Source organism: Corella eumyota, chromosome 2 (genome assembly GCF_963082875.1).
Source record: "Corella eumyota chromosome 2, kaCorEumy4.1, whole genome shotgun sequence".
Classification (NCBI taxonomy): domain Eukaryota; kingdom Metazoa; phylum Chordata; class Ascidiacea; order Phlebobranchia; family Corellidae; genus Corella; species Corella eumyota.
The window spans coordinates 8,789,019-8,809,141 of record NC_137491.1 but is presented as its reverse complement, the minus strand read 5'-3'; the positions used below and the strand labels follow the sequence as shown (position 1 = coordinate 8,809,141).

At 26.8% G+C, this 20,123-nt stretch overlaps 3 protein-coding genes across 4 annotated transcripts; 1 reads left to right on the top strand and 2 right to left on the bottom strand.

Annotated features, from left to right (window-relative positions):
* The first annotated feature begins 273 nt into the window (after positions 1-273).
* On the top strand, positions 274-13,190 carry LOC145744113 (proto-oncogene vav-like). Of its 2 annotated transcripts, none has more exons than XM_082562225.1 (26): positions 274-734; positions 875-991; positions 1,205-1,260; positions 3,045-3,137; positions 3,465-3,579; positions 3,846-3,995; positions 4,398-4,490; positions 4,662-4,763; positions 5,018-5,113; positions 5,354-5,425; positions 5,689-5,781; positions 5,972-6,103; positions 6,285-6,371; positions 6,497-6,606; positions 6,879-7,012; positions 7,298-7,387; positions 8,812-8,837; positions 9,033-9,099; positions 9,408-9,532; positions 9,698-9,760; positions 10,401-10,522; positions 10,960-11,067; positions 11,240-11,330; positions 11,472-11,721; positions 11,846-12,009; positions 12,147-13,190. In XM_082562225.1, the coding sequence occupies exons 1-26, from the start codon at positions 525-527 to the stop codon at positions 12,183-12,185; spliced, it is 2,805 nt and encodes a 934-aa protein (XP_082418351.1). In that variant the 5' UTR covers positions 274-524; the 3' UTR covers positions 12,186-13,190. The 2 variants fall into 2 exon arrangements, with proteins under 2 accessions (XP_082418351.1, XP_082418350.1); XM_082562224.1 differs by lacking the exon at positions 10,401-10,522 and adding an exon at positions 9,998-10,140.
* A 987-nt stretch (positions 13,191-14,177) lies between these two features.
* Positions 14,178-16,148, bottom strand: LOC145741344 (GTP-binding protein Rheb-like). Its single transcript, XM_082558917.1, has 7 exons — positions 15,784-16,148; positions 15,647-15,718; positions 15,472-15,539; positions 15,311-15,393; positions 15,188-15,244; positions 14,876-15,005; positions 14,178-14,705 (listed from the first exon to the last, which is right to left on the bottom strand). Exons 1-7 carry the CDS (start codon positions 15,833-15,835, stop codon positions 14,616-14,618), a joined length of 552 nt encoding a protein of 183 aa, XP_082415043.1. The 5' UTR covers positions 15,836-16,148; the 3' UTR covers positions 14,178-14,615.
* A 40-nt stretch (positions 16,149-16,188) lies between these two features.
* LOC145741343 (melanotransferrin-like) lies at positions 16,189-19,577 on the bottom strand. The gene is made up of 9 exons (XM_082558916.1): positions 19,420-19,577; positions 19,061-19,238; positions 18,585-18,827; positions 18,104-18,229; positions 17,754-17,946; positions 17,534-17,615; positions 17,188-17,355; positions 16,922-17,044; positions 16,189-16,826 (listed from the first exon to the last, which is right to left on the bottom strand). The coding sequence occupies exons 1-9, from the start codon at positions 19,531-19,533 to the stop codon at positions 16,725-16,727; spliced, it is 1,329 nt and encodes a 442-aa protein (XP_082415042.1). The 5' UTR covers positions 19,534-19,577; the 3' UTR covers positions 16,189-16,724.
* Positions 19,578-20,123: the final 546 nt, after the last annotated feature.

Genomic DNA, 20,123 nt, shown 5'->3' with positions numbered 1-20,123 from the left:
TTATTGTTTAATTTAGGCTGAACATACAGAATTATATATCTATAATATAAAACAAAGATTTAACAATCTGACAATGGTATTATTAATTTTTGTTTAAAAAAACATATTTAGGCCTTATTAAACTTTGTGTTAGACTGTTGAAGCTCTTTTTAAAAGCATTAGATATTGTTTATTGACCCCTTTACGTATTGTCCGATTGTTAATAAAAGAAATAGCGGATAGAAGTCGTTTTTTATATGGTTTATTAGTTAATAGCCTGATTAATTTTAAATTTTATCCTATTGTGTTCAAGTTTTCACTACAGTTTAAGTGCTAATGCAGCAACTTTGATTTTTGGAAATTAGATTTAAAAAATAAATAACTTGGCTCTATATAATTAGATAATGTATTATTTAAAAAATTTGTTACAAAAGAAGCATTGTTAGAAGTGTATTGCAAGGACAGTGTTAACAGGGCACAACACCATTTCTTGTTGATGTTTAGATTCTATAGAAAGCAAGGTAGTGGTTAAAAATCATTTCAAAATGGACCGCGAATTGTGGCGATCGTGCGTTCGCTGGTTAATCAACACAGGGGTTATTTCTCCACAACACAAGATGGCACAACCTGGAGGAGTTGTGTTCGATCTTGCTCAAACGCTTCGAGACGGAGTAGTTTTGTACAACTTGTTGAATATTATCCGGCCGGGAGCGGTTGATAGCAACAGTATCAACTTAAGACCACAGATGTTACAGGTACCATTATTTTTTATAAACAAATATGTTCCTTTGTATCTCTTCATTTATTTATATTAACCACATTAAAAAAATTCTTACGGAATGTTGTTTTGTTTGAAATGTGGTAAATTTATAAAGTCTGTGTTTTTTGGTTTTAGTTTTTATGCGTTCAAAACTTATGGGCTGTAAAGAACTCGCTTCACATAGTGTTTAAAATATCCGATGAAGATTTATTTCTTCCATCAGATCTTTACAATATGACTAACGTGGCTAAGGTAAGCACAATTTTACACAATAATACTAAATATTTCAGAAAAATTGTTAACCCATTGCTTACTTTGTCATAACCCACAAACAAACTTAAAAATCAGCAATTTTAGATAATTTCAAATATGAAAACAAATATGATAAATGTAAAAAGTTCAATATTGATTTCTTACACTAAAGTACTATACTTTACTCGTTATATTTTTAAATTATATTTTTAGGTGTTGCGGACCCTTTCTATTTTATCACAACTTCCAGTTGCAGCATCGAAATTCAGGTAAGAAACCAAACAAAGAAAATTTTTAACAAACTAATTAGTATGCAAATAGGTGGTTTTTGAGTGTACATATGTATTCAGAATAAAACTAATTTTATAATTTCAACTTTGTATACAATGTGTTTGGATTCATAGAAATGTAAATATTAGTATAGTGTAACACTTGCCCTTTGGATGAAATATGAGATGCTTACATTGCCATACGATTAACTTAAAGTGTCGCAACTTGTAATAAATTAAATATCAGAAATGTTTTGAATCATGTGCCAGTCTATTTACTTTACAAAAGAGAAAGTTTGCCGACCAGTTTCTTCAGTATTTTATAGTTTTAATATCACTAACAACAGCCCACAACTATTTTAAACAATATTTAGATCCCCATTCTGTTTATTGCAATGCTGAAAGTAGCATTTTAAACAAGAAACTGAAAGTAAAAAACAGGATTTATTTACATTTTGTGCCGTATTAATTATTAATATGATACATGCTATGAATATACAATGTGGTTCGAGCCAATTAATTAAGTGGAAAAACTACGACATAAAAATACATATAAAAATATTCAATTGATTATTTATACTACTAGTGAATGGTGTAATTGCACTAAATAAATAACCTTCTCTAGTACCTCAAATTAAATTTTCTTTTTACCTCCAAATGAAATAATAATTGTATATATATATACATTTAAATAAAAAAAAATTATGTAAATAAATTTAGCTTGACAATTTATGACATTAAATATTAAACTACGAAAATAACACCAATATTTTTTATTACTAAAGAATGATTGTACACCAAGATTTTCATAACAATTGTTCAAAATTGTGTGGTTTTTTTTATCTAGGCCAACTTATGCTATTAACATAGCTTGTTATAAAACATAACATCCCTTTAAAACAATTAAAAAACAAAGTTTTTCTAGTTAATTTTTTTAACAATCAAAATTAGTTAATTACATTCAATTTAAATCTTGTATGGGTAAAAAATATATTGTTGTGATGTCACATATGGTTTTTTATGATGTCATAAGCAGGAACTGTTGTGTATCTTGCTTTAACAGGAAGTGAATGTGAAGTAGCATGTGTGTGATTCAGGCAATTAGAATACTCTATTGTATATAACAGTCCACACATAAAACGCACTTATAAAACACCTACATAAACACACCTTTAACATCTTAAAAAATACTAATAATTTAAATATTTTTTCTAACGCACCAGTGATCTTTAAAATTTACTTATTTCTGACTGAGGTAGATCATAAGTTAAATTCACATTGTACGGTTATTTATCAACAAAAAATGACATATAACGCGCATATTAACATAATTAATTACATTCCACTTCAACTTTAAGGAAGAGAAAATAGTAATTGCTGCACAGTCTGTTAAATGCAGATGCGAAAAACAAAATAACTGTTGCCTTGTTTAATGTTTAACTAAAAACAAACTTAACCTTCAATATAAAAAACAGAATTCATTGTAAGATCAAACAAGCCTTAAATTTCGGATTACTAAATCATAAAAACCCAATCATTTTTATGTCTTACATTTAATACGTTATTAAACCTTAAAATTTGAACTTTTTAATTAATATATTTTGTTTTAGTTAAAAATAGATTCAATGTAATTAATTTTTCTATTTCTATTTTTTGTTTTTAAAAATGTGACTAAATATAATTTTATTACAGAAATAATTAAATTTTATTGCTATATTTTTTTCATATTTTATTGCTATATTTTTATGTTTTTGTAAGAAATATTGATTAATTTTTATTTTTAGACCCTTTCTAGATATGGGAGGAGCTCATCGCAATTCAACATACAGAACAGATGAGGAAGAAGATATTTACAAAAACTTGTCAGACATGGCAAGGTAAAACTACAACTTTGCTTAATTTTAAGAATAAAATAGCAGAATTTTAGACTTGGATTTATTCAGATTAACTTAGCTGTTAATTAATTTGGTTCATGTTAAAATCGGTAAATTTATTCCCTTTTCTTAGTTAGTTTTATAATAACTAGCATGATCACATTTTAACAATAAAATTTTTTTTTCTTGTTTATTTTTGAGCTTTAAAATGGCTAAAAAATTTTAAAACTAAACCAATAATAATAGCTAACTTTTAGTTAGAATGTCGAACCCCATAATTTCTTATTGAGGATAAACTAAAAATTTAAATAAACAAAACTTACTTTTTAGTGAGAAAAACTTACAAGATGAGGAGGAAGATCTTTATGATTGTGTTCCGGAGGAAAAGGAAGAAGGAATTTATGGGAGCTTGATTGCAGCTAAACCGGCTCCATCTGCACCAAAAGTAAATAAATAAATTATTTTAAAATTATTGAATTTAATTTTTCACAATTTTTTTAAAGTTTTTACATAAATTTAACAATTGTTTATTATATTTAAGTTATCACAAAAAGAGTTGTATGCAGTGCTAAGTATGTTTGGTTTTGAATAATATTTTATTACGTTTTATATATTAAAATTTAATTATGTAACAAAAACCATAGTTGCGTTTGAAGTTTATATGGTTATGAATTTTATAGGTTTTAATGCAGCTTTTAATTTTTTTTTAAGGACAAGCGGTCATACTGCATTAGTGAAATCTATGAGACAGAAAAAAACTATGTTCAGCATCTACACATGATGCAAGAAAAATTTATGTACCCTTTTAAAAGGTATAATATGTCGGATAAGGATATCAAGGCAATATTCATGAACCTTGAGGTAAGAATTTAAATAAGGTTTACCAAGGCCTCTTGTTTACAATATATTGATTTAATTGTCAAATTTTCTGTTTAAGCCGTTTTTTGTATTAGGCCATGTTTAAAGAAGCACCGTGTGGAAAAATGCATATAATTTATATTGTAAGACAATAGTTTTATTGGTTGTTGCCAAGGAGTTAAGTTTAATGATATACTAGCGCCAAAGTTTAGTAATTCCGAACGTGACCCTTAAATGACTTTCAGTACAATTCCATTTTATATCCTATGATTGAAATGGAATGCTCTATTGACAAAGCTATACAATATTCTCATATAAAATTCTATAGCACATCGTAAATTTAAATTTTTTTATTAATCATTAATTTCAGATTTTTTGTGAATAATTTTTTTTTAATTTTTATAGCAATTAAATCCTGTGCACCAAAGAGTTTTAAGAGAAATTGAAACGTACAAACAAGATGGCTCAAAAATGAGTCGTGCCTTTTTAGACAATAAAGTAAATATAAAAAACAACCATAGTTTGTAAAGAAACAGTTTTTGCTAAAAAATTAACTGAAATAAACTTACAATTTTTTGTAAAACTGTTTTGTATTGATTTTCGCATGCCCCAATGTAAATATTAATACCAGTTTGTTTTTCTAAATGTTAATTGTTTCTGGTTTAAAAGGACGGCTTTTTGTTGTATGGGACTTATTGCAGTGGCTTGGCTGATGCCCAGGAACATCTAGCTAATTTAATGAAAGATGACAAAATACAACATATTGTAGAGGTCAGTTGGTATTTTTAGACCTATTTAAGTTAAAAATGTTAAATTTTTTTTAAGCAACTCGGGTTTATATTGGATGAATAAAGAAATTTAAGTATTGCTATACTGATACAATATTTTTATACTGTCATAATTTTATATTCAACAAATGGGTTAAAAAAAGATTGTTATTGTTAGGTTTTAGGAAATCTTCACTCAAGTGAATTTCTAAGTGTGATCAAATGCAGGATTGTCAATTTTTTTTAAATGTTTTACAGGATTGTCAAGAACATGCCAGTCCCAGTAAGTTTAAGCTTAGAGAACTACTTATGGTGCCCATGCAAAGGGTACTTAAATATCACCTACTTGTTAAGGTAAAGGGTTAGAAGTTTTTATGACTAATATGCTAAATTATGGTAGTATTATGATAACATTTGCAAATCACAATACACGAATTATAGTTTGTACAATTACAATATAATTTTACACATATTTACTAATTTTCTAAAATTCTAAAAATTTATTAATCTTTATTGTGTTAAATGAATCTTTGATATTTTGATATCTTTTTTTGATGCTTATTATAAAAAGATGCCATTTTACTTTCTGTTTAGGAATTAAACAAACACACGCCAGCCAAACATGAAGACAAACAAGATTTAATCAAAGCCTTGGACTCTATGCAGGTAAATCATATTTTAAACCAACCTAGTACTGGGTAGTACATTACATATTGACTCTTGAAAAAAGTGCAACATTGTCATGAGTAGAAAGTGCAACATTGTCATGAGCAATAAATGTTCCTACAACTTTTGTCATTTAACTAAAACTAGTACACAAATCGATTTTACTCTTACATACCTACTATTGGTTTTCAAAATAAGTATGACTAATGTTAGTTTTTTTTCTATCAATACATTCCTTAATTTGATGCTATTTTTTACCTAAGGAAATCTCCCAATATGTAAATGAGGTAAAAAGGGATAGTGAAATGTTGGTAACCATTAACCAGGTTGAAAATTGTTTGGTGGACTACATGAGCGTAAGTTTTAAAAAATTTTCCCCCAGTAATTTGACAAATAAGTTTCAAGTTTCAAGTAAAAAAATGTTCATTATATAAATGCTAACTTTGAATTGTTTAACCTGCTCGTGATTAGAACATTGAGTGACAGTCTTACATAAAAATTTAATTAAAGAAAACTTACCCATTCATCTTTTTTGTGTTACAACAGGGAGTTCCCCTTCAAACCTATGGTCGTCTGCTAAAAGATGGTGAGCTGAAGATTAGGATGGCCAACGACAAGAATGTAAAACCAAGAAACACATTTTTGTTTGATCAGGCACTTTTTATGACCAAGGAAAAGGTAAAGCTGGTGCAGTTATCTGGTATTTTTACTGCCTTGTAAATACCTAATATCAATAAAAAAAGTTCAACCTTTTTTTTCGAAACTACAATTTTTTAAAATAATAAAAAAATTGAAAATATTTTTGTATATTCCTATGCTATTTAAAAAAAAGCACACTGTATATTATGTTATTATTAAGGGTGGAACTTACATATTGAAAGACTTGTTGAGATTGGATGAATATAAATTAGATGAAGTTAGTGTAGGATCAACAAGAGGCGGAAAGGTAACTGAAAAATTAAAATTATAAATGATTAAAAAAAAACCTTGTTAAAAAAAATTAAATTTCAAAAAAAAACATTGATTTTTTGAATTTATAAAATCGTATTTTACTTTGTAATGTTGTTTTAGTGGTCATTTAACTGGACACTCACGGCAGTAACTGGAACAAATTCATTTATTTTATCAGCAAAAGCGAAAACTGATAAAATTAAATGGATAGAAAAACTCAAATCTGCATTGTAAGTTTAAAAATGTTTACTTTTTTTAAACCTAAATCAATATGTATACTAAAATAATATTTAATTTTTATTATAAAAAATACTTCATACTTTTGGCATCTAAGTTTTAATTTGTTGTACAAGTTTGTAAAATAATTAGTTTATTTGTTTCAAATTTATTACCAAAAATAAAACCTTTAAAAAAAATTTGAAAACTTTCTAACCTTGAAATTTTAAGTATTAAACCTTTGGCCTAAATTTTGCCCATAACCGCGAATCTGTTTTATGTTTAGTGACAACATTCAGCCTCAAGCGTTGAGGGGGAGATCACATTCATTTAAAATGCATTCATTTGATAAACCAACATATTGTGATGCGTGCCACAAACTTTTACTCGGAAGTTTCTACCAAGGATACATGTGCGAAAGTAAGATCCTATCTTTCTTTGGATTTTTTTTGCACTGTTAAAATAAACATAAAAAAGGTTAATGACAAAACATAGGTTATAATATATCAGAAAATGAAGCAAAAATATTATTGAGATATACACCTAGAAATAAAAAATACTTTTAAAGTAAGATGTAAACATAGTATGTGATATATTTATATTATTAGAAACAAAAACGTTTTTGTTTTCGCACACTTTACAATAGAGAGTTTATTTTGTAAATTTTCAAATAAAAGTTCGATTAACAATATTTTAACACTACAGAAACTGAAACCAAGTGTCACAAAACTTGTTTGGTGACTGCACTTAAGTTAATCGAAAGCAACGAAAGTTTGCAAAGCATGAAAGTATCTGGTAAGTTTGACAAAAATCATTCTTTTAAAAAGTTAAGTATATTTAAATGTTTTTATTTTAACTTGTATAGTTTTAATGTACTTAATGGTATTACATGAAATACAGTTTACATTTTAAATAGATTTGCTAATTTTTTATAAATATACGTACTAATTTATTAGGCCCCTTTTTAAAATCCTTGGCTGCAATTAAGTATTTTGTAATTATATACAACATAAATACCTGTTAATATATAAGTATATGTTTATAAAAGCAACACCTCTTAAGACAAATTGTTTATATTGCCATAACAATGGTCCAAAAGTTAGGCTCACTGGTCAGTATATAAACAAATAAAAGGTTGTTAACCTTCAGGTGTGTTCTAATTTCATGCTCATAAATTTTGCACCATGGCTTATTTGAATGAGTGAATAGTGTAGAGGCCTCCAGCCATTAAGTACTACTTAGCTATATTGTTGTTGTCCAATTGTACAACATTCTTTAGGTTTTGTCACTTAGATTGCTAGCTTTCAATTTTATGTGAAAAGAATATATTATTTTGTGTTTCAGCCAAAAATGAGAGATTTATGTTTTGGCACATTGTGCTTATGATAAAATTTATTATTTATAATAAATATGTCTGGGCATTTTAAAATTTCTTAACTTATGTTTATAAATGTGAAGGTGAATAGGCTGTTTTTATTGTAAGAACCACAAAAGTAAGTTTAGAGGTCAATAAAACTAGAATTAAGTACTTTCAGGGAAAGGCATATGTTAAGGTCTTGTTGAATGTAGCTTGTAAAAAAACAAATATCAATTTATATTCGTGTCTGAATATAATGAAAATTTGTTAAACAGAAATTATATATTGTTTTAAGCATGGAAGAATACGAGAACATATTTCCAGGTACAGTAAATAAGTTTTTTAAATGGGTTTAAATTTTGCGAAGTCATATTGTTAAGGAAAGTTGTTTATTGACTTAGATGTTTTTAACTTACATCATAATTTGAACTGTTACTTTAGAGTTATGTTTTGCGAGTCAAATATTGTTATTTGATATTTTTCAAGATTAAAGACCTGTTTTCTCCTTTTAAAATCAATATCCACCTACACACTAGTTATCTATCTATCAGGAGCATATGCTTAAATTGATTTAACATGCATGCAAGAACGTATAAAGAGTCCTTACAAAATATAGCATAGATATTTGCAAATTAGAAATGCTCATGCTTAAGCTATATAGTAACAATTGAAAATATAAACTAGACAAAAATATTAGTATTGGTTTTAAGGAAATAACAGATGACAGATTAATTTAATTTATGTGGCTTGCCAGAGTAATATTTTAAATCGATGTTATTTTTTAATATAAAATTAATAGTTATTCTAAAATATTTGAGCTAATATGTGTTAATATTCACCTATGTGTACTCTTATTTTTTAGATTATCCACCTCAACCTGTACCTGGGGTAAGTTAAATTTTTGACGGACAAAACTTTAATATAAATCCTTATAATTTTAGTGTATTTAATATTTCAGTATGAACTTAATGTGCTTGTTTTTATAAATGTAAATACAGCCCTCATTTTTTTGTCCAATTGTAAAAAAATGCATACAAAAGTAGTTATAATAGTTTGTAAATAATTTTAACATACCTTCAACAGAGAAGACCAATTTCCAACGATTCACATCGAAAACCCCAACCTCCGGCTTCTACAATGATTGATTCAAGTAAGTTTTCCTGTTAAATAACACACTTATTTAAATTTGCAAGTTTAAAAGCATGGCAAGTTTATTTTTGATACAACATTTCAAAACAAAAAAAATTTTTTTTCGGCAAGATCAAATGTTAGCTAAAACCAAGCCTTTTTTTAATAAGTTTAAATTATTAATTTTAAGAAAAATGACAAGAAAAATGTTTAGTTTAATTTAAGACCTTTACCTCTTCTATCACGTTATAGCAGCACTAATTAAAGCTGTTTGCATAAAGGATAAATATAATAAAAAACTATATAAAAAAAAATTACATTTTTTCACAGCACCTTACAAAGCACATCGGAAATATAGTGGTCATCCCCAACCCCCGTTTGGAGGGAGCATGATCACGTTTGATATTGGGGAACAAATTGAAGTGACAGATCGCAGTTCTTCTGACTGGTGGCAGGTACATGCTTCTGTCATAACTCCTTTACAAAGTAAAAAAGTTATTTTAAAAGTAAAGGCAATAGTTTTGCAACTGCTTCACTTGATAGCTTTTTTTTGAAAAGCATTTGTGTTAAGTGTCAAAGTAAGTGTGTTATGTGTACAATCATTACTATTTTATGTTCAGGGTTATTCACTGACGCACATTGAACGAAGCGGTTACTTTCCTGCCTCACACGTTAGCCCTGGGGTCGGTTAAAAATTTTTTTATATTTGTTTCAAGTTAAACTATTTTTAAACTCACTATTCAAATAAATTAGTAGGTATATACAATTCATAGGTTTAGAAAATAAAATGCATTTTTAAAAGGATGTTTAAGATAGTATTGATTTTTTTTAAATGATTGATTGATTTTAGTACGAAAACAGTGAATTATTATCTATTACTCTCAAGCAACAATGTTACAATAATTTAGTATATATTATAGACTAACAGGGACACCAGGGAAAGACCTGATAATTACATAACCACCAGAGTCCCCCCCAGGGACCATAGTTACCCTTCAAATCTAGCTACAGTGTCACACTCTCGACCACCCACACACCTAATTCCAATAGAGGAAAATATATGGTGGGTGAAAGGGGTTTTACCTACAGTTAACCCGCATTGATTTAAAAATTCGACAAAATTAAATACAAAAAAATAATTTTGAAAAAAAAAATTTATTTTCTGAAAAGAAAGAAATTTAGGCGGGTTAACTAAGGCCTTATCAAAGTTTTAACTTTGCTGAGGCTTCTGCAATTACAGTTGCAGCCTTAGTTTATGATTTCAACTTTTGATTTGACTTTATGTTTTTTATTTTGACACACAACACAAACAAAACACAACAGCAGCACAAGTCAGACTCGAAAAGTAAATTGCGACATTCCAATAGGCTCAGTTCAGAAGATCTCAACTATGCAATAGCCTTGCCAATGCCTTCAACCCCTGTGCAGTTGGAACACTATTATTGGTATAACACTGCACAATATGCAAGCAGCATCCACACTGGCATTATACTAACCACCTTCAAACTTAATAAAAATTTACTCTTGAACAGTAAACATAGCACTCTGTCTTATTGCAAACTAAACTAACTTTATATTCTTTTTTTTAACACAAGAACACATTTTTTGAGAATTTGTTTTTGAAACTGCACCAAGTGTTTGTTTTAACCTTTAGATTAACAACATTAACACAATGTAAAAAAATCTTTCTTTAAAGGGTGATACTTAACAATTGTTTTCTACTAATCTATGATCTATATGTCATACATAAAACTAATTTAATAGATTGTTTACTATTTTATTTTAATTAAAAAGATATATATATAATAAAATGTAGAAGTAATACTACTGCCAAAAATTTGAAATCAAATTAAAAATAAATTGAACTCACTTAATGTTAAAGGTATGCTGGTCAGGTAGACAGAGATGGAGCAGCTAGAATATTAGCTGGAAGACCTTCTGGAAGTTTCCTTGTTCGAACAAGAGATGATAATATGGCAATCAGTTTACTGTAAGTACAAAGAGATCGGTTAAATAATTTAAAGTCAAATTATGGACAAATAGGTTTGGTCAAATTATGGACAATAGGTATGAAGGATCAAGCTGCTTTATCTCTACATATAAAACTGTTATTTAAACTTTTTAAATATTACATTTACTTTTTATTACAAATTTAATTTTAGGTATCAGAATGACATTAAACACATAAGAATTGTAAAATCGTCAGAGAATTTGTTTTATGTTGCTGAGTGCAAACACTTTAGATCTGTACAGGTACATTCAAGTAAATAATTAACAAGCTAAAATAAAAAGGTTTGCATGAAAACATAAATATAAAATCATTTTATATATTCCAACAAACAAAAACGATTAAATAAGCAAAAGTTAAAAATTTTTTTAAATTTTTTTATAAAGGAATTAGTTGAATTTTACCAGGAAAACACAATGTCAACCTCATTTCTTGGACTTGAAACAACCCTAAAATACCCTTATCGGGACCCAACTCTTTTCCCCTCTGAGCAGGCACAGGGGCCCCCACCCGGTATGGATCGCCCCAGATCACGCATGAGTGTTCCCCAAATAGGATCACCCCCACCTTTGGAACCCCGAAACGAACGACAACGGAATTCACATTCAATTTCGCACTCTAATGGGATGATTCATTGTAAATAAACATAACTTTCCAATTTTTTTACATTTTAAATATAAAATTCCTTTTATTTTACAATTACTTTTACAAAATTATTTTAAAGGCTTTATATTTATTTTATTATTATTATTGTTTTTAGCACCCAATGGGCCAAATTTTGATGTCATGGGTAAAGCAAAGGTTTTATTCGATTTTGACCCCAGAAGTCCCCAGGAACTGGGGTTAAAAGCGGGGCAATATGTTAATATTATTAGTAAAGCAGGAGATGCACATGGCTGGTGGAAGGGAGAGTACATGGGCAATGTGAGTAAAAATAATTATTTTTGCATAACAATGTTCAAAACTATAAGGATTTGGGTTTAATGTTAAATAAAATTTGCCGTTTTCGTTTATTTTGCAATTTTTTTAAAACTTTTTTTAACTAAATTTTAACTTTTTAGACTGGATATTTTCCTGCAACTTTTATTGAGGAACTTTAGCCACTGTCGAAATCTTAATTTTCTCTTGCCACTTGTATTGGAAAAACACTGTTTGTGTTAATTTAAAACTATTCAAAAACTTGTCGATGAAAAAAATTTTAGAACAGTCTAGAAGTTGACCAAATTACTTCATTGTTGTCCCATGAATGGTGCTAACATTAGGGCAATGTGGTATCAAAATTTTTATGTTATCATTTCAGTAATAAATAATTTTATTGAAAATTTTCAAACTATATTCAAGTGAAGTTTAGCAATTTTTTTTTATTTAACCGTCTCAATTTTTTTTTCATTAAAAATGTCAATAATGGCAGCTATTTGCTGTTTAAGTCTGTGGTTTAAGTGTTTTTGTAATTATTAAATTTAATACTTTCTAAAATTTTACTGCTTTTTATTTTTTTCCTCGAAATATACTTCAATAATTTTAATGCTTATGTTTATTGTTATTTTAAATATAATCTATTTTTTGTGTAATTATGCTTATTATAATTTACAAATATTGATGTGTAGTAAATGGTTTAAAATTAAAATGCTTTGTTAGTTAATTTGTGGCTACATCGAAAGTTTGGTAATGTCCCATGTACAATAAAAGTAAGATTTTAAATTTGGTTTTAACCAAAAGATAAATAATTTTACTTCAAATGGCTTTTAAAAAGTTTCATATTTTCATGTCGCTTATTTTTTTTTGTTTGCTATTGTAAAATATCTTGGTTTAATTTTGCAGTATTTTTTATTTTAGTAAGCAATTGTACTTCATTATTTTATTATTCTGTCCGCAAAACTTTGATAAATCCAAAATTTGATTTAAATAAAATTTATTCATAATTCAAACTAGTTACACATTTTCGTGAAAAAACTAATTCAGTTGTTAATAATTTTTAATATTAAAAAGTAAAAAATTCCAGCTAACATTTTAAAAACAAATGAAATTTAATTCTTTATTGTGCAATATTTTTATTGTAATATCATGTCACATTTCTATACAAAATGCTTTTCCAATGTATAGCCGTTTTTTTTGCGTGTTTTCTATAAATTTTTTAAATACTCTATTGTAAGGTTTTTTGGAGCAACTTATTTCAATGAATTATAAATCATTAAAAAATATTATGTGATTTTGTGAAATAAAAAATATTCTCTACTTTAACCTTGTTTTATTATTTTTTTTAATAATTAAAAAAAATTTACTAAACAATGTCGATTACCCTAAAAAACCTTAAGATGATCAATGCATTTTGCAAAAAAATGTAGTAGGGTGAAAAGTAGCACCAAGTATAAAGATAGTAAAATCTTTAAATACAAAATTTAAAGTCGAATTCTACTATTTGAGTACATTTACTTTTGTAAAAAGTTTTTTTTTTGTAGATAAAAACTTAATTTCAACAATAAAAACGTAAATGCAATCGCTTTTATCAGTTAACCAACTGTTATTTTCAAAATGCCATTGCAACAATAGTTCTGCAAATTTTTAAAATAATTTCTATTTTACATTATTTTATATGCAGGTACATAAATCAAATGCAAAACCAATTTGCCAATCACAAAACATTGAGCAAACCAATATTTTGCTAATTCGATTATGCTTAAAAAAACAAATTGCAATAAAAGATTTTAATAAAAGTCAATTATTTTCTTAAAAATATAAACAAAATAAATTTAACCTAATTACATAAATACTTCAAATATGAAGCCAATTTAAAAGTTATACATTAAAACAAACATGAATTTTTAACCAAATAAAAAGTAATAAAAACTAACTTACCTGGGGTGCATGGTCTTTAACTACTTTTCTAAAAAAATTTTAAAAAAACGTGATTTAAAACATGTTTTTAAAAAAATTCAATCCTCGTGGGTTTTTTTTACGCACATGTTAAAACATAAAGAATGTGGTATCCTGGTGAACCCAAAAAATTTTACAATATTATTATGTTGTACTCGGTTTTATTAAGCATACACTTACTTATGTATATATATCATTAAAACATTTTACCAGTTGATAACAATTTACCAGTTCATACTGTCGTTTATTAGAATCACAATTTAAAGATTTTAAACGTCAACAACATATATTTATACACATAAAATCGTACAGCAAATCTACAAAAAGCAAACAAAAAACTATTCCAAAAAAAGCAAATATTATAATAAATTTATAATAAACACAACACTAATTGCTACTTCAAATCTTGATTTAACTAAAAAACAACAAAAAATCACTACAAATATTAAATAAACCACCATTACAGTCTAACATTGATATAATGGTTGGCTATATTTTCTACATTTAATCACAACAATCATAAATTAATAGAATTAAAGTGTTCTTGAAATGGTTTATATCAAATATGGTGTTACGATCCCAGACCACCGTATTTTGCCATCACTTTGGGCTGTAGCAGCCTTGGAATTAGTTATTTTATTGATTATGCGCATGCATCATGATATGACACACTTCTTGTCCTCTTGTATATTACCATCTTGTTTCTCTATTTCGGTCAGAACACCAGTAAAAATATCTTTGACATCCTGAAACAAAAGGCAATTTAAAAAAAAATTAATTTGGTACACTAAATAACATAAAAATAAAATAACAAACAATCCATTTATACGACGACACAAAATTAAACCTGTGTATATAATAGGTTAATTATAAATTTTTTGTCTTCTATAATTTTAAAAATAATTAGAACTTTTACCTGATTATGCTTAGCAGTTGTTTCAAAGAAGATAGCGTTCCAAGATTGGGCTAATTTTTTTCCCATATCGATACTTACTTTTCTTTCCATGTGCAAATCATTTTTGTTACCAACTAAAGCCAATGGAATTCTAAAAACATAAAAACTTAAATCATTTTTAAAATAAAAAACCCATTTGTAAAATTAAGCATTATTATTATTATTTAATAACATAGTTCATGATACTTATGAATTTTTTTATAAAAGTTTACATATTTACTTTGTTGGGTTAATTGTAATCACAAAAAATAAAACAAAAACGTTTTGACTTACTTACATCCTCCAATCATATCCAACAACTTTTCGTGAATAACTTTCACAACCTCAAAACTATTTAAAAAATTATTTTGTATTTAAACTAGTAAATTCATTATATAAAAAATAGGTAAGTCTCACCTTTTCATAGAAGTTACAGAGTAAACTAGCACATAGCCATGCATGTCAAGAGAATATGAATCCGGAAATAATGAATACTCATCCTACATGTACAATGAGTTTTAACTGATTAAAATATATTAAATATTACGATAAAAAGATTTCTAAAAATTTAAATTTACCTGACCAGCGGTATCTACAATACTTAGTTTGTACTCTTGATTTTTAATGTTGAATGCTTTCGTAAAAGCTGCAAAGCAATAAAAATTAAATTTAAATGTCTTTTTAATATAATTATGCTAAATTTAACATAAACTTAAAAGTTACAAATACAAACAAAAACAAAATTTTACTTACTGTTTTCAACAGTTGGATAATAGGAGTCAACAAACTGATTCTCCACAAATTGAATAATAATCGAAGATTTACCTTGAAAAAAGAAAATATTAAAACATAAAAATTTAAGTTGTACCACAAATTTTCAAAACATTTACCAACTGATCGGTATCCCATGATTGCCAATTTTCTTTCTCTTGGTGGGGCCATTTTTAATAATATTTTTAAAAAATTTAAATGAATTTAATAAATCTGTAAACATAAATTGAATGTTAAGATATATTAGTAAATAAATATACTTAATATCTCATGTAAACGTTGTGCTATACAGAAATGTATCTATAAAAAAGCAAGAAAAGGACAAAACAATAAGTTATAAACACTTTAACAAGCAATACTTAAACAGTTTCAATAAGTTTTTAAGTTTGTTTTCCAATATTAACGGATAAACTCTGAATAATTGAACAAAATATATCGATATTCACATTTAAAATATTAAATTAAAGTATCTAATTTCATAAAAAAGTTATAAATTCAAAACATAGAAAAATGGTAAGATTTAATTGAAATTAAACAATTGGACAATTTTTTCATAGATGGCAATATAAAAGTTTAACATGTTAGTGTATATTAAGTAGGTAAGATTATGGTTCATATAAAGAGCGTTGCATGTATTTTTCATAAAATAATTGAACAATAAAAGTGCAAAAGAGAAAATGATTTTTCGAGATTAACATAACGGTAATACAACTCCCATATTTTATATGTAAAGTTAGAAAAACAAAGCACAAAGGCAAATCGAACTTAACAGCTCAACAAACAAAAAAGTGGTTATCTAGTTCAGGTGTGCAATTGGAATTTATGAAGGAATCAACAAATAATGAACTTTACAAAAAAACATTTACAACTCATTATTAAAAAAAAGCCCAAACTGCAAAAAGTATAAAAAATATCTCAACAAAAATAATGCACCAAAAAATACAAAATAATTGAGCACAAATATGTGTAGCTAGGCATGATTATTAAACATATAGCAATACAAATATTAAATGACTTATTCGATTGGTTATTTAATAAATTCATTATTGTGTATACTAGTTTAGGTGTATTGTTTAAATAGGCAAGAAGGTAGTGACTTTTGACTTGTGTTTGTACATTGTAAACTTGCTTGAATATTCATATATTTTAATCCCAAAAATTCCTAAAAAGTCCCATAAAAATTACACAAAAATTTTCATGAATATTTAATAAAGTTAGTAAAGTCTCTTTCTTAAAAATTAAAACACAATACCCTACCTGGGCAGAGCAAGTAAACTTTAAAGGCACCAATTTGCGAGAGTATTCCTTGAACAATAAACTTTGCCCAGTTGGACTTGAAAACATGTTAAAATGTTCAACACCATGAGATCCAAAATATAACTGTAACAAAATAAATTTTTAAAAAAGACATCAACAAAAGCTAGTATACAGATGCCTAAAATATGTTTATTACCATCATTTTATAATTTGTAACACAAGTTTATATATGTTATTGATGATATTCTAAAAAATGATTTATAGACCTGAGAAATGTGAAGAATTTCAACAATATCGCTTGGTATTTCAATATCCACTCCACTTCGAATTTTACTTGAAACCACAATACTGTTTGCTGGTATTTGACCAAAGTTACAAGTTTTATAATTGGACAAACTTGTTTTTGAACCATTAGGACATAAAAGATTGTACTCCTTAAAAACAAAATTTAAAAATAAATAAAGTCATTAAACTTTTCTTTGATATATATACTAAAACATTAGTCAAAAAAATTAAAAACATTTAAAATATATATATTTTAAAAAATTAAAAAAGTCTTCTTAAATTTAAAGTAATTTCGATTACAAATTTTTTTTATGAAAAACAACAAACTGAATTGTCTTTAAGTTTTTTCATAACAGTGATGTGATCCAAAAAGGCAACAACATTGTTTTCTGATAATGATAGCAGACAACTAAATGCAAAAAATAGTTTAAACCTAGAGGCAAAATCAGTTCCTTACCTTATTATACAGTACCATTCGTATTTATTATATTTAAGAAGGCTGAGCTTTATTACAATTTAAGAGTAGTACAAACATTTTATGACTCACTTAATGGTTTTACTTGCTATACAATCTGAATCCCCTAATTTGCATCCACCATTTTTTTCATGTGGACAGACATTCTGTTTACACCCACTACACAAATTAACTGTATCAGAGGGAACACAAGCTGAATTAAACATAGATAGAAATGAAGATTTTGCATTACAATTATTGGAACTCATAGTTGGATTTGTTAAATCTGTAAAAAAATAAAAAGAAAGGCATAATCTTATGGTCAAAAAATATTTTAAGTAATAATATCTATTTCGCAATACATTTTGATTTGTAAAAATTATCTGAATCAGTTTAAAAGTTTTGGCAATATAATAATCAACCTAATAAATAATTTAGCTTACGATTCAGGGCAAAATACCCAACAGTGTAATTTAAATCCATTACACAAGCTTTGGTGCCGGTAGAATTTGATAAATTAATTGAGTTGTTTCTTGGTAAAACAGCAACCAAGTAAGAGCCAAAACCATCTATTAAATAAAAAACATTCCAATAAGAAACATACTTGAGATATTTTGGCAGCGTGCAATAGTTACATACAAATAAAAAGGCCAAATACTTATTTTAAACAAAACAGTTACAAATTAATATATATATATTTTTTTTTTTTGGTTTTTCGCGCATTAGTGACAGTGAATAATAAGATATATATATATAATAAATATTACATTAATGCAACCGGAAAAAATGGCAAAATCAATTTAATGATTTAAAACATGCCATAAATATTAATATTAACATAAACATTTTAAGTATGTTATGGCATAGTCACCAAACCCAGATAAATATATATAGGACTTAATAATAAAAAATAGTTTTTGTTACCTGAAGGTTTTAGCGCATAATCTTCTGTCAGGATTGGTTTTAAAATATCTCGATAATTATACAAATCGGAACTTGAAATAGAAATAACGTCAGAGGTATCCTTATCAATTTTATGGACACACTGCTCCACATTTTCAGTTAAAATGCAAGAAATTTTTGGTGCAAACCCACTAGAGTAGAAAGCCAATGACATATTCTTACATTTATCAAGTTGTAACTGGGAAATGCAGCACCATGAGATATCTAAAATAAAATAAATTTAAAATGCAAAAGTCTAGCATAAAACGTAGTTTCAAAATGTATAGCAAAAAAACTTTTAACTATTATAGGCTATATTATATTTTTCTTTATACAACTACTACTAAAATGTCTTAAATAATAAATAAGTATAAATTATAAACAACAACACCTAGCAACAAGAAAAAAAATTAGTATAGTTTTGATATTCAGCAAAAATAAAAGTTTTATATAAATACCTCTTCTGCCTGGATGAGCATAAACTGCAATAATAATAAAAACTATTAAAAAAAAAGTGACAACTATTGCCCAAGCCAAGTATATAGTTTCAACTCTTCTTTTTTTGTAGACAATTTGTGTCGATTGATTTTCTTCTGTTTCTTCCTGTGATTCCAAAGTATTCTCAGAATATTCAATCTTAAAATTTTTTTTTTTAAATTAATAAATATTAAGTTTATTACTTAATTTATTTTCTATATATGGATTTTGTATTTAGTTCCTCATTTAAATTTAAAAGCCTAATCAGTCTCAAGACAACTGACAACAAAAATTTAATTTTTTAAAATAAAATATTATAGAAATACTTAAGAAAAATTACTGATGATATGTTGTCCTGTAGTTCAATAACTTCTGGCTGGGTTGAAATTTCTTCGTTACTTGCAAGAGGTCTTTCATCATCAAACTTTGTTTTTTTATATTTCACAGTGGACATAATTATAATTTCAACAAACTAAAACTAACTACCAAAACCAAACAAACAACCTGTTAGATTTACAAAATAAATTACTATTACTTTTATGTATATTAACAAGTTTATTTTAAATAAAACCTTACATTCATTTTAACTTTTTTACCGTTTTTAAAATATTTTAGTCAGGTTGTTGGATTGTTGACGCTCGCTTTATTTGCAACTCGTGACAAAAATGTTGCAAAAATTTGACACAAAAAATAAAATCTTCGCCTTCTGCCTTTTATAGTTTCAGGTAATATAAATTCTTCTTGGTAAATGGAATTTCGACATATATTATAATTATAAAAAGAGACACCACTTCGCTTACCATACATATTTAAATAGCAAAGGTGTTTAGCGCAAGCTAACGGCAAAGTAGTTTTAATAATATGGCCCACACTTTGTTAATATTTACAATCTAACAGGCAGGATTGGAGTACTCTATACTAAAGGCAAAGTGCATGCGCGGATAACGGATACTTTCAGTGACGTCAAGGAAAGTGTAAGAAAATATTTGTCTAAATGTCGACCTAAGGGTCGGAATTCGACTTCTACTTACGACAACAAAAAAC

Coding starts and splice junctions, on each gene's coding strand:
- LOC145744113 (XM_082562224.1), top strand. CDS start 525: ATGGACCGCGAATTGTGGCGATCGTGCGTTCGCTGGTTAATCAACACA. Junction 735..874: donor TAAGACCACAGATGTTACAG/GTACCATTATTT, acceptor TTTTGGTTTTAG/TTTTTATGCGTTCAAAACTT. Junction 3,580..3,845: donor CGGCTCCATCTGCACCAAAA/GTAAATAAATAA, acceptor TTTTTTTTTAAG/GACAAGCGGTCATACTGCAT.
- LOC145741344 (XM_082558917.1), bottom strand. CDS start 15,835: ATGGCCCCACCAAGAGAAAGAAAATTGGCAATCATGGGATACCGATCA. Junction 15,394..15,471: donor TTGTAGATACCGCTGGTCAG/GTAAATTTAAAT, acceptor TTGTACATGTAG/GATGAGTATTCATTATTTCC. Junction 15,006..15,187: donor GATATGATTGGAGGATGTAA/GTAAGTCAAAAC, acceptor TTATGTTTTTAG/AATTCCATTGGCTTTAGTTG.
- LOC145741343 (XM_082558916.1), bottom strand. CDS start 19,533: ATGTCCACTGTGAAATATAAAAAAACAAAGTTTGATGATGAAAGACCT. Junction 17,947..18,103: donor TGGGTATTTTGCCCTGAATC/GTAAGCTAAATT, acceptor ATTTTTTTACAG/ATTTAACAAATCCAACTATG. Junction 17,356..17,533: donor AAAAACTTAAAGACAATTCA/GTTTGTTGTTTT, acceptor TTTGTTTTTAAG/GAGTACAATCTTTTATGTCC.